General features: G+C 39.7%; 3 protein-coding genes across 3 annotated transcripts; 1 reads left to right on the top strand and 2 right to left on the bottom strand.

Annotated features, from left to right (window-relative positions):
• Positions 1–5,769: 5,769 nt before the first annotated feature.
• LOC147753841 (uncharacterized) lies at positions 5,770–7,760 on the bottom strand. The gene is made up of 2 exons (XM_086973098.1): positions 7,669–7,760; positions 5,770–7,518 (listed from the first exon to the last, which is right to left on the bottom strand). Exons 1-2 carry the CDS (start codon positions 7,675–7,677, stop codon positions 7,192–7,194), a joined length of 336 nt encoding a protein of 111 aa, XP_086829224.1. The 5' UTR covers positions 7,678–7,760; the 3' UTR covers positions 5,770–7,191.
• Positions 7,761–7,853: 93 nt separating this feature from the next.
• On the top strand, positions 7,854–13,203 carry LOC111271901 (uncharacterized). The gene is made up of 2 exons (XM_086973094.1): positions 7,854–11,027; positions 11,372–13,203. Exons 1-2 carry the CDS (start codon positions 10,885–10,887, stop codon positions 11,580–11,582), a joined length of 354 nt encoding a protein of 117 aa, XP_086829220.1. The 5' UTR covers positions 7,854–10,884; the 3' UTR covers positions 11,583–13,203.
• On the bottom strand, positions 13,040–13,735 carry LOC111271888 (uncharacterized). Its single transcript, XM_022852925.2, has 2 exons — positions 13,591–13,735; positions 13,040–13,422 (listed from the first exon to the last, which is right to left on the bottom strand). The coding sequence occupies exons 1-2, from the start codon at positions 13,597–13,599 to the stop codon at positions 13,105–13,107; spliced, it is 327 nt and encodes a 108-aa protein (XP_022708660.1). The 5' UTR covers positions 13,600–13,735; the 3' UTR covers positions 13,040–13,104.
• Between the last annotated feature and the right edge of the window lie 630 nt (positions 13,736–14,365).

Here is a 14,365-nt window from a genome sequence, read left to right as displayed (position 1 = left end):
TGCGTAGTGCTCAATACCAGACCGAAAAATGATAGAGTAAATTAACGTTGAAGCTTAGAATGAAGCGGTTATACTATAAATTAGCCAATCATATACAAGATGATTTTTGTTGTTGTTGAGAGAGTACAAAACTTAGCAAATATTGCCAAATAAGTCATGTATGAGTGAACAAATTGCCGAAAAAAAAATCACTGGAAAACCACGGAGCAGCACAGGAAGATCTTCCACGCGTCATGTCTATCTGTTATACAAAAAAATAACTCGTCTTGTGAAAGTCTTCTACACTCGGTATTCTAACATAGATCGTTCGAATGAACAATTGCATTGATCGATAATAATCAATATCATCGCTCCGACTGAATTTCTCGTGCGCAGCGAATATTTTGTGGTACGCGTTTAAATTTGAAGGGTGACAGCATCGTTAAATTTTGTCCTAGAAAGTGATTAATTCCTGACAGTGCTAAGGATTTGCCAAGGTCGCCCGGGACCTAATATCAACGCAGATCAACTTTTCTGGCTCAACCAAAAATTGACGATGTTGGAGGTTCTCTTAAATAAGATATCCGTTCTTGATTGAATGTAGTTTCTAACTACTCTGCCAAACTACCGCTACGACGATTGTTTATATACTAATCCGTTACAACGATCATTTTTATTGGCGCATTGCGTAGAAGTGAGCTATCGAAACATGGACTTGGAATGCGTTAAACAAAATGTCAGGTGCTAAAACACACAGATACTGTCGCCAGTCAATTATATATGAATTCTCAACTAGCAAATATACAGCCACTAAGTTGTCCTTGTTTTCAGAAATTACGTTTAAGCCAACATGTAGGATAATCTTACCTAGAAATAAGGGCCTCCGAAGTCGGTTGAAAATGAAGACCCTAACTATAAGGTGACAAAGATTAGGAGAGTAACATTTCCTTTTCAATTCACCGTCTTAATCAATATAGACGTATAATTCATTTGAAAACAACTTTTCTAAGGCAAGAACAACATTTTTATTCTTTCCAATTCCCTCTCTATAGATTTGTAACACTCAGAGACAATAAAGGATGTGTGAAATTTCATAGGCTATCGTCTATGTTGCATCATACGAGTCGGACTACTCGATCAGTTAGTTTTCCCGCTATGGCTTTCAGCCGTTCCGGTCACTGACGTGTATCGTTAGTGGCCCGTGCTTTTTCTTGGCCCGGTTTTGTCCGGCGTTTGTCGGTTTCAGGTCTCTGTTCGACCAGCAGTTGTCTTGCCAGCGATGTCACGGAAACTAACCGTTTGTTGCTCTTTCCAAGTTAAGTTGCTTTTAAATTAAATAGTTGTAAGTTTTTACCGTTGGTAAAAAAACTGTTAATTAACAATACTACAACAAAAAATGGAGTCGGAGTGAATTTCTGCCAATGATTGGACTCTTCGCGGCAAATGAAATCAACACTTGGGTTATACAACGCACCATATTGATCTCTAACTTGGAGGCGAATTCGTCTGCAAACGTGGATCTGTGTGTATTTGTGTGTGTATAGGAGTTCATGTTTGTTGGCTTTTGTCGGATCTAAATGTATGGATCGACCTGATACAGTTAAGTATTTGGGTCGAGATTTTCTGTGGCTAGAATATTCTTAGTTTGGCTATATAGGCGATGTCAACAGACGTAAAGAATTGTTCCGGGTCGAATCAGTCAGAATTCTGCTACGAATGCCAATACGTTGTTTTAAAGAAGGTCGTAATAATAACTAATACGCATCGACAAAAGAGGATTATCGCTATAATAAATCTAGCTCACCTATAATGTTACTATTCTGTACAATTCTAGTGACGAGAACCCTAGATGCAGCTTAGAACTGGGTGCTAGAACTGGGATGACCAACGAGCTCACAGAAGTTGAGTCGTTTCTAATAGTAAATCAATATATAGGCCGAGGAGAACATCAACTACAATGATAAGAGCGAAACGTTAGCTTTGCCAGCATCGAGCTGTGACTGATAGCGTTGGTCTGATGAGCCCCAGACTTGCGCCGGCCCAGGAACAACGCGGTAACCTCAGCAACGGACACAACACGGGTGCCGGCTAATGGAGCGGAGACAGTTGCGGGGCCAACGGCGGTAAGTCTAGCACCAAGAGGCTCGTATCTACCCAAAGCATCAGCACCAGCCACAAGAGTCAAGACGATAATTACTAGCTGTAACCCAAAACGCACCTAGAATATAGATAATAAGTCGTATATTGTTAAAGCATTTGTCCTTAGATAACTAGTCTAAGATTATTTTGGCCTTATATTTTCGTATTAAAATACCTACTCCTGCAATATTCACCCGTCTATAGAGTGTAGTTCCTTCAAGTGTTTGCACGTGTTAAATATGATCGCTTAAACAGCTGATGTAATCCTAATCATAATATATATATATATATAATAATAAGGGAAAAGAAGTCTATGAGATAATTTTTCAGCCGATTCAGCCACATCCCTTACCTCCTAAGGTGTGTCCTAAAAGAGTAACAACAGTGTATGCGGTAGCTACTGACGTACGGGTACAGTGCAGTGTGATAGAATGTCAACAAGTTTTCCTGTGATGTGACGGCTAAAGTACAGTAAATAGGGAAATTGATCACTGCCTTCGAAAAGAAGGCATATCATACAAGTTCTGTCGAGGAACGATCCGCATATTTCGCTTTTAATAATCGCGATTTCATTGAAGAGTTCCCATGCATGCTTTACCCAATGCTGTGTTTACATGTTATCGCTTTTTCCCTATTGGATTTTGGATATATGGCGGTGCGCTGGTATTATTTATTCATTCGCAATCTTATCGCAAAAAAATACTACAAATCGAACAAGGTATTAACTAAATGTGGGAATAAATTATTCAAAACTATTACGTAATTTTTCCAATAATAGTTTATGCCGCGCTATTGACCGGTCGTGGTCTTGATAAGCGTCGTAATACACTTTGTACATTCAAGCATTTTTCGATTTACTCGTATCTGCAGAGATATTGTGTTACGCTTTTCGAATTTGCATTGGGTCACTCAAATGACTTAGACGCTAGTCACTTTGTCTGGTGTCGAAAAGTGTGAAGACAAAGGCCTTTCGGGAAGAGATTTTAGACAAATCTCTTCCCAAAATCTTCTTCTCTTTCTTAGACGGAAACAGTTCGATTAGTGAATGCTTGACTCATGCTAACAAACGTAATTGTTTCGGCCTACTTTTTTTCCGTTACGCGATTCAAATACGATACCCTTCCACAACGGCACGAAAAAACAGAACAGACATGTTTTAACATAAGACTACTATTGTTGGTTACGTAGAAAGTGTAATTAAAAAATTTCAGTGTAGAGGGAAAAAGATGCGGCTATATAGGACAGAAACTGTACGGGTTTTTTAGCAAGGGAAAATTTATTGTAGCTTTGCAGTTTCATCCATTTGATGCAATTTGCGTTAATGGACTGTTCACCAAATGTCAAAAGTTGTTATATGAAACAACTGAAAATTTCCTTTGTGTTCCATCGAAGTTCCGTTGAAGAAGCACGAAAAGCCACTTGTTTTTTTATTTGTTACTTTTTGTTTTAAATCATGGTCTCGCCTATCCCAAAATTACATTTTCGAAGACGAACTAAAGATAAGTTAACATTTGTAAAAGTAAAAGGACAGGATGAGTTGGAACTGTGCAGATTATTGTATTTCGAGCGTAAATGAAACCGAGCGCCGTCGATGCTGATTCTACATAGAAGCTGAAAGAAATAAAAGGCTCCAAGGTATAAGTTAGCTAAGTAGGAACGTGTATATCTGTCGAGTTACGTTGTACCACTTCGGGTTGTTGCCCAATAATGTATCGATATGTCGTTTCCTTCTCGAGATATATTGACGATCGTATAGGCGTTGTCTAGACAAGGCAATATTGTCAACATACGCACCACATTGCCAGTAATCACTACCATCAATGGATAATTATTTACTCCAGATTTACGCATAATCGAGATAGCTATATGGGCTTCAGTACAGTCAGTTTGGGGTGCAGTTCGGAGAACGGTGCGCACGCTATCATTCTTCCCACTTACTTCCAGAATAAAAATGCAATTCGTAGATGTATCACGATTAGACCATTCAAAATCCTGAAGAACTACATGAACATTCGTGGTAGACGACCTCATAACCTATGATCTGTCTAACTCGGCAGTACACGATTATAAAGCATGATCTTTCCTAGCTGAAATCAAAATCCTAGCTATAAAGAAAAGCATTCTTCTCTCAGATCTTTTAAACGATTGACTCGAAATATCATTATTTTAGGCCCGTATAGCCCCATTTAGAACGGCTATATCGGGCGACAATACAGAAGCGTTCAATCGGCCTTTATTCGAAAATTAATGAAAGTGAGTTACTATGGGCTACATATTGGAAGAGCCGTCCATGGGTATAATTTTTTCTCTTTCGTGACAATGGGTGTTTTCAGTAATGACCTTAGATATATATATATTGACCCATGTATATGTATGTGCCGAACATGGTGACTAGCCCGTTTCACTAAAATATGTTAGATGCACTTATTATTTGATAAGTTATAAATATTATTGGTCTTGACAATCTGTAAGTTTTATTTGCAGTCAACAGATGATTTTCAGACAGCCTATTTATGAGGCCTTGCCATAGCCAAGACCAGCTTCGTATGTAAGATCAGTTTCATTTCTAACACTAGCGGGGCGGCGGATGGCGACAATCTTTCCAACGATAGTTTCGTGGTTAATTTTAATGGCGGACGAACTGGAGCGGAGTGCGCCCACTTGCACGAGCACTAGGGCAAGATCGGAGGTAATCTCAGCAAGCAGAACGAGGGGTATGGCAGCAGTGTTCCCGCCCAGAGCAAAACCACTTTTATATCCTCCCTAAGCTCTAACACGAAGCTACAGTCATAACCGCTGAAAGCGAGACCACTTCCGTAATCTTCCAGAGCGCCAGCAGAGGCGGAGGCGCCGGGGAAATGACCAGCGCCATTATGTAAACTAGGGCGTTAATGCCGCTATGTGTGTTTGTTACAAAGTACTTTTTTTTGCATACAAATGGTTTCGTGAATAGATTGAAATAAAGTTAAGAAAAGTGCTATGCAATGCTTTGCACTCATGTTAATGCTTTCACTAAAATACGCCAATTCTACATGATTGGTGCATTTTCTGTTCATGCTTAGTGAGTCCAATTATCGTTAAATACAATCGAGTGGTCCACAGTGAAGTGTCATGTGGAGTACTATCTACGCACTGGGAAGGGTTTGTAGATATGTACTGAGTCCACATGAAACGTCTAGAGGATAGAACCCACTTCAACATGATTGAAGCGTGTATCATGATAAATAGTTATTGTTGTAGATTGAAGGCGTCGGGGTATTTTTTACAATGGGGCGCTGAGGCGTGTCGCCGCTCTAAAACCAACTACAGTCTACCAATGATCTCATGTAAATCTATGATTATTCGCTACTATATCGTAAATGTTGTACGTCCTAAATGCCTATAACGTGATCTAATAATTGTTTAAAATAGTTTGAATTTTTCTCCTTAAAAATTCTTACAAAACATCATATGCTAAAGAAAGACAACTATACGAAATTTCTGCTACTACTCATTAATTCATGAAGGAAATTGTCAACGCAATTTTCTCTAAATGGCATCGGCCAGGACTGCCCCATAGAGTTAGGCTGATTGCTATCGGTGATGATGTTTTTCTATAAATGTTTTCCTTGTATTTTCCGTGAAATTGTGTTCATTTTAATATAGCACTCGTTTTATTATCTCTTCAAGTTATAGTGCTGTAATTTATTGAAACGCACATAGGTATTCACATTATTATTTCTTGCCATAATCCAGTTTTTTTACTTCCTACTTTACAATGTATACGGTGTTTGCAAAGCTACGTAGCTCTATGGGTGTCTAATCAAATTTACCACTTGGAAACACATACATATTCTTTTTGACGCAGTGGTCCTCTGAGGGCGCAGCTGTTAGTATAATCACAAAATTATGTTTGTCAATTTGTTTCGGCAAGCAGACGCTTCGAAATTATGCTGCTATTTAGGTAGCAGTGAAGATTTATGCTTACCTGCCCGTATTTCAGTGTGGCAATTATATAGAGTCAATATACGGATTCAGCGTTTTTCAGCTATTCAGTATCGGTCCGTAAGCCGGTATTTGTTGAGCGTCGCACTTACTAGTCACTTTCAACAGATACGGGCCTGTGCAAGCGATTCATACGTAGGCCTAATTTAGAAACATTAACCGTAGTCGCCTCTAGAAACAGCGATTATGAGAGTTCCACATAGCAGAATAATAAATAAGCCATTCTAAGCGAGTGCTGGCTTATTTATATGTGTTTATAGTGCCATATTGAGCTTTGGATGTCTTAATCGATGACTGAGTTCGATAACCGATTGATAGCAAAGCAATATTTCAACTAGGGTATATGTATTTTCAACTTTCCGTATATAACATGAAATGCCTGTAGCGTTAATATTTCCAGGTAGCAACTACAGCGGAAGACAATGTATTGCAATATATATTGAATACGACAACTGCTTTTATCATTATCAAAGTGTCACAGTGACTTACAAATTTTCAGTATTGCACACTGGTTATTAGGTATGGCAATTTACTATCAGTATGCTATATTCATTAACTTACTAACCTGGACATCGTCAATCTCCTACGACTTGATTAATTTCTTCATAATTTTAATATATTGAACCTCGACACTAAAGCAGCAACGATTTAAGAACAAATCTTGTCTTAAGAAGAGCGTGTTGACCATCGAACAGGTAGCTCTCATCTACTGATAATTTACAAAAAAAAATTCTGATGAATTTCGCTGCTTGATAGCCGTAAAAGAGAGAAGACCTATTTAATAAACTAGCGGGTGCAGTATTTATTTTTTGCTATTATAACTGAATGTGTCGTGTATCCCTTACTTAGTGACGACGTCAGTCAAAGTCGCTTATTTCAAACTGCGCACGACAAATCTACTAGGTCCAATATTGTTTTAATAAAAATCGAATCAATGCTGTATCTATCGCTGGGCGGTCAAGAACATGGTATGTACTATGTTTTACCCGAATCTATAAGATCTACTAATATGATAAGTGACAAGTTTTGTTAGCCTTGTCAGTCTGTAAATTTTATTCACGACTGGCGGGTTATTTCTAAACAGTCTGTTTACCAGGTTTTACCATATCCAAGACCAGCTCCGTATCTTAGATCGGCTGGGACGGCAGCAATGGCGGCAGGGGCGGCAAAGACAATGGGGGCGGCAATGCCAGTCTTTCCAACAACGGTTCCGTGGTTAATTTTAGTGGAATACGAAGTGGTACGGAGAGCGCCTACCTGCACGGGGACTGGGGCAAGAACGGGAACGGCCTTGGCGATCGGGACGACGGGGGCAGCAGCGATGGCTGCTCCATAATTTCCGACAGTGGGGCCACTTCCGTAACCTCCTAGCACGCCAGCAGAGCAAACAGCGATTACGGCGGAGAAAACGATCAGCTGTAACGCATGTAAATAAGAACTACGATGTGATAATGCAAATTCAGTGATTCTTTAATGCGGTCGTGATCTTCAGAATTTAAGCTAGCAAACAGAAGTCGGAATGCATAGGTACAACTTAAGAATACCGTTCGTAACCCAAACACTTACGGCGTGCATGACTGGTTTGCGTGGCAACTAAAAATAATCGTCAGCTTATGGTACGCTGGTTAAATACATTTCACCTCGTAAACAGAATAACTGGATGTGAAGGCGAGAGGTCTTTGGGAAACAGGCCCGCTGTAACCACAATGTCAATTGAATAGACTGACGTTCAGAAGATACGGCTCACTGCATGAGGGGCCGTAACTATCTATACGGGCTTGTTAGCGAACAGCTGTACACAGACGTTTACGCAGTAAATTATCATGGTCTGAACACCAATTCGCTATACAGTGAACTAAAGTGTTCTTTTATTTTATACAAAGTACTAGTAATCTGTGTCTTCTTCGATCAGTTACGGCTATTGGTGACAACCCTTTATTTCGTGAGAAAATTAACAACAATATATCCATGATGGTATTTCATGTTGGCTAATAAAAAGCGCAATATACTGTTCACATGATTTTTTTTCTTCGTCTATTATTTAATATGCTACTACAGAGGAATACTTAACCCAGTTTTGCGATATAATTTCATTATTCCCTGCTGGAGGATCTGTCAGTTGGGGAACGAAGAGTAGGCCCTTTAAATGGCCCCGACAATGGTGCAGGATGCAGACAAAGTTCCAAAATTCTACGAACATTATGGCATTCAGCTGTTTCAAGTTAAACGAACGAGCGTCCACTGAAACTGCTGTCGGTAATCTTATATGAAAGAGCCTACGAGATTTAGCCAGACGAAACGAAATTACCAGCCAGGTTATTCTGAACGACTCTTTGAATAAATGAGGGTGTGTACGGTTCGAACGTCTATAGTTGTTTCGGTTGCACACTGGCACAGTCTGGGTACAGCAGACTGGACGTTGGCGTCAATCAGAAATTGATCACTAGTGCGTTTTGAATGGCTAAAGGATCATTGATTAAGCTTGCTTGCGCTCTATACGTGCTGCAGTTTCTGTGCTGTCTCTAATTAGCACCATGGTGCGCGATCGGCAAGGCCCGCAGAACAAGCCGACAACAGCCATCGAAGTAAAGGAACAGGTGCCGGCAACGATGACGGTAGCCTCCTATTCGAACTGAAAAGGATCGGGCATCTACCGAATTGTCTCGTGAACGTCAGCTAGCTCGAGCGTTGCAGGAAGGCTCGATGAGTAGTCTTTCAAAGAAGATCTTTTCTCTACCACATTTGCAAGCTAGTTTGCTAAATGAAATCGAATGTTTTTATCTCGGTGGTTAGTCGTGCACAGATAGACCATTCATTGTTGTTGCCGCTGTAACAAGCAAACTCTATGGATGCACAATCGGTTTACACTTGGGATTGTTGTACGAAAAATAGCGGTCTTTTTGATTTATGTTATTTATTTAACGACAATTTAATTGAACTTTGTCAGTAAAAGAAGATCTAACACTTCAGATTGCCAGCTGAATCTGAATTCTAGATCAAGCGTTTAGCGGTTTACGCCACACAAAAGATGCAAGCGTACTAGAGCAGCAGGGGTCTGTGAGACATATATCAATCGTTGCCATGGCGCTTATATGGGAAAGGGCTTAAGTTATATTGTTTACATTTTTTTGATGTCCTCGATAGCTTGAAAAACATGTCTGGGAAAATTCATAACATGAGCTTTCCAAAGGCTGGCTAAAATTTAAAAAACGATCGATATCTTTGGATTTTGTTAACGACATTATTTGGAAACGGGTTAAAAACACAAAATAATAACACAGTTGTTGTTACCATCATCATCAAAAGACATCGGCAGAACTTCATCATGTGTATCGTGACCTTTTAGTGGAGCACTGAAAAATTTATTGAAAATTAGAGGCTTAGATGAGGCGCTCAAATAAAGCTTCAAAACAAATAAGGAAAACCGAAGAGTAAAAAGCAAAGAAATCTGAGTCCTTAGAAGGACCACATACTTCGGAGAATTTAAATCGTTATTGCTTTGAGGGACGCCGTTCAAGTGAAACTTAAGAGACTTATAAAGGAATCATATTTATCCTCTAAAATATCTCGAGATTCATAGGATATATTCGATTTGAGAGTGACGCATCTCATTCAATGTAAGATATCGGAATTGCGCACTAAGTGTCTTTCTTCTATTATATTATGTTTCGCCTGTTTCTATATTATATCCCACGTACCCTATAGGTAAATTATGACGCGCTGTAACGCTGTCAAAGATCAACAACTCGATAAAAACAAGCTAAGGTTCGGCCGTTTAAGATCTGAGACTTAGAGCAGGCCAAAAGAGACGAGTCTTACATAGAAAAGCAATGCTCAGCATCGTATTGAAAACAAGGCTCCTATCGTACGCTCTCTAATCTACATTTTCAATATATCTAAACTGATTTCCCGCTTACAGATCGCCATTTACGGGTCAATGCTGTACGATGAGATAAGCAAACTACGTGCTAATTATTTGCTTCTCAGGCTCATGGTAATATATTAGTTCGCTTTCTAAAGCTCGTTTAATCTCATCGAATTCTTCTCTAAAGTAAAATTTCCAAAACAAATATAACGTTAGTGCTGGCAAGAGCCTTGCAGCTGATCGAAAGTGGCCGGATCTGCGAAAAATCGTATTTTGCGTAAATCAAGGACAATTGGAATTTATGTAGTTTATGAGGGCGCGCGAACATATCAGTCCTTGAATATAAAATCTATATTTAATAAGAAAACAAACGTTTCGTTTATGATGGAAGCAGCATTGAAGAAAACGACACCTATAATAAAAATGGGCTAAGAGCGGACAGAACGTTACGCATCGAACTTATGTTGTATAATATTCGGTATTGTGCTGCAAAAGATCTGAAAACATGAAATTTAAAGATCTAGCTCATTGTTTCATTTTGACTAGAGGTAGAAAAACATAGTACAAATCGCACTTACTGACGCAGTACTTCTAGTCACCTTATGTACTACGCAGCACGATAAGCCCATTTTTGCAAGGATCAGTTGTTCCGACTGGTGCACGTAGACCGTCATACCTTTCATGCTAACTGCACAGTGTAATGCTAAACAGATAGACGTTTCCTGTAATAACTTCATGTGTGACGCATCGGCCTGCTGATCCTGTTGTCATGTTGTGGTGCAGGCTTGAACCCGAACATAGGTTCATATAGAAATATAGTCTGCAGACGAAAAATACATAGAAATGTTCCTTGTATGCTGCTGTATTAGAAAATGTATATTTTTAAAAAAATAGTTTAGCTGACCACCGTGGCCCTGATGTTCCATATATCGTCATCAGCAGCAGCAATATACGACTTAATTCAACCCTGCTATAACAAGGATGCGGGCGAGCATAGTTTACCTGTTCTGTCATCATCACCCCAGACAAAAACGGAAATCATCTTTACTCTATCGATAAGGTCTGTATTTGACACAGCTTTCGGCACTGAACAGTAAAAGGAGCTCACGAAATCGGGAGTACTTTTGCAAAACCAATCGACGTTAGATTTTACCTCAATTGTGTACGTAATAAACGGCCAATTAGAACTAGGTGAGACTTTTTTTTTTTTTTCGTAATTAGCGCTCTAGATACATATATTAGCTACAAACGTGTCCGTCATAGCGTAAATTCACATAAATACGACGCAAAATTACCCTGACAAATACGTATATCTATAAAAACAGATAGTCTTGGTGGCCCAATAACTATCAAGAAGTCAAAATTTACTAACATGTAAAAATCATTTTACTGAGCGACCTTTAGCGGGACGGGAAATGTAAGGAATCTACCAGTTCATGACGAGACCAAGTCCAATTTCGTTGCCGAGCCCAAGTTTAACAGGGGTGGCAACAGCCAGAGGCGCACCCGCGATGCCGCCGTAGCTGCTACCAAGACCAAGAGAGCCGGCCGAAACCGCAGCCACGAAGGCAAAGAAGACGACGACCTGCAGGACGGAATGAACTCACAGACATAGTGTTGAATCAGTTAGTGGTAAGAAGGTTCGAGCGAGTGAAGTGTCGATACATAGATTGAATTGTATACATTATTGGTCAATAACTGACTACGTTGCTGCTGCTAGTGTTATAGCTATGACGAACTGTGCATTTTATATTTCGGAACCGGAATAAGCCACCCTAACAAAACTGTGCAGATTATTCATAACTAACAGAAAGTGCATAGTTAAAGACGAAGTGAGCAGAGCATAAAGTGATGGCCTATGCTTGCCAGAATGAATTTTTCTTTCTGCCCTGAAGGCAGAGACGCATAATATACTTCTGATACCATATCAACTACGAACGGATTCTTACGCTCTAGCAGAGACAAATTCGCTGACGAAATCGAGATACGAAGTCGCTGCAGTGACAGCTGTTACGAGAAGGCTGTGAAGAGAGAGCGAAGGAGGGCTTAAAAACGGAAGCTTGCAACCAAAGTCATAAATCATATCTTCATATCTCGCTCTCAGACGATTTTTGCTTATGCCCTTTGACCTTGATATGAAACTGGCATTTTTTGTAATTGATATTAATCGTTTATCTAAAAGGTTATACGTATAGGTTATACGTTAGAAATTGTTCTAATAAATGTAATTTATAAACTTTTAAGTATGAATCGAACAGATACCTCATAACTTGAAACCGGATGAATATTAGAAACTAAGTTTTTACGGTTACGGAGAAACAGTTCCTCGTTGTTTGAATGTACGTATTATATACGTTTAGCCATCTCTACTAACGCTTTTAGCTTTAGTTATATAATTCGATAAACATGGGGCTTATAGCCAACTTAAGAACCTTGAAGCTTTCCGCTTTCTAGAAAGGAATACAGAACGATTCCCTCGGTTGATCTATTAAGGTTAGAAGCATTATTATAATTGCTTTTCGTTTTATCAAATAGAGGTTATTTTGAGTTAAATTACTCTATCTTATATGGAATATTAAACGTGTACAACAACCTTTTTATCGGTCGCACTTCGTCCGATCTTGTTAAACTTTTGATTTGGCTCAAGAACTTCGTATATCGGCATGACGCATAAATTTGCTTTACTTACTATGAATGGCGTGAACTACAGCTTATTTGTCCTACACACCGATTGATTCAATCTTCGACTCAAACGCTTATTTCAAATGGCCTCTTTTGGTACTGTCGTCATGGAATTATGACTTTTATAAACTAGGTCTGTTACTCGCAATGTCATCTAACGGTAATGAAGTAATCATGCAAATTTCTACAAAGCATTTAATGTCTGTTTGTTGTTAACGAGAGACGAAACACATCTAGGAGATAACTATACTGTTAGAATGCTTACCTTCTTTTGGCCTATTTTATCAGTGGTCTTTGGTATAAATTCTAAAACCGATAGCACAAAAATGTTCAGCTTGTGTGGATCTGGGAATGGACGGTGGTCTGACGAACACAATAAAGGACGGAAAGTGAGTCAATATGAATACCACGTTATGCATTTATTTATCTGCAGCATCCAGTACTGCTTTAGCTATCTACCAGCCTTTCCCGTATGCAGGTCCAAGACCAGCTCCGTAAGCGAGACCGGCTCCGTATCCGAGCCCGATAGGAGCGGCAGCGATGGTGGGGGCGGCCACAGCGATTTTAGAAATAACGGGGGCGGCAACAGCGATCGGAGCAGGAGCTTGAATCGATCCAGAAACAACGGTCTCCTTAGTCACGAAGGGTCCAGCGGCAACAGCAATGGGGGCAGCAACAGCCAGAGAGGGGACAGCAAGCCTGCATCCTCCCAGAGTGCATCCTCCAAGATGGCCAGCAAAGGCGACGGCGATGACAGCGGCAAAAACAACGAGCTGGAAATGACGGGATAATTACGACAACAAGGGATTATGATCACATCTAAAAAAAAAATTAGCTCTTTGTGGTTGTACGGTATTAGAAAATGAATATGCTATGTGGCTTAGCTTTCTAGATTGATCAGCTACAAAACCATCGACGACACTTTGTAACAGTCTACTAACGGTCTGCATGTTAATTACTGTAGTTGTAAGCAACTATTACAACTTTAGCTCTTCAGAAATGGCCTTATATATATTCGCAACATAAGGCAGCTCAAGCAAAGTCCTAATGACTGGGAGAGATTATATATGAGACATCCAAGGTGATTATGCGAAATGGGGTGGAAGCAGAAATACAGAAGCAGAAAATGTGTTTATATCAACTCAGCAGTTTATTTCCACGTAACAGCGACAATTAATAGTGCCTATTGAAAATTTTCGCTTCGAAGAAGTCGGCTTTGGGCGGTGACGCGGTCGATGCTGGAGCAAGCAGCGGTAACCCTCTCTTAAACAAAATCGAAGGAGAACGCATCATGTGGTACAAAGCGAAGCTGCCGATTATGGCAGTAATTCGGTGGGGCCTTGACAGCTTTAGTTTCAGTTATAGAATTCATACGTTGAAATAACCTTTATAATAATAATATCTAAAAACGGTAGAAGGGCATTATGTTAGTCGCAAGTGAACATGCCAAACGGAATACGTCTCAGCGTCTGCTTGTTCAGCAAGGATCTGAAAGTCTGAGGTTACAGTATTGAAATCTGACTTTGTTTCTGTCTTCGCTGCTACAAACCTCATAACACCTTTCTAAACTCAATTAAGCCTGTTAGCTTTCTTAAGTGTGTTTGTTAGTTTAAGTAAAGGCATTGAAAAAAGTACCTGAAAAAGACACACCAAATATACCATTCAGTGGGGAACAAGTGGCTTTTTTCGATGATACACATATCACACAGCAGTGCT

The sequence above is a fragment of the Varroa jacobsoni genome, unplaced genomic scaffold, assembly GCF_002532875.2.
Source record: "Varroa jacobsoni isolate VJ856 unplaced genomic scaffold, vjacob_1.0 scaffold_181, whole genome shotgun sequence".
Lineage (NCBI taxonomy): Eukaryota > Metazoa > Arthropoda > Arachnida > Mesostigmata > Varroidae > Varroa > Varroa jacobsoni.
Note: the sequence above shows the minus strand (reverse complement) of the source record. Positions and strands in the feature narration are given on the sequence as shown.

Coding starts and splice junctions, on each gene's coding strand:
- LOC111271901 (XM_086973094.1), top strand. CDS start 10,885: ATGTTCCATATATCGTCATCAGCAGCAGCAATATACGACTTAATTCAA. Junction 11,028..11,371: donor ATCTTTACTCTATCGATAAG/GTCTGTATTTGA, acceptor AGCGACCTTTAG/CGGGACGGGAAATGTAAGGA.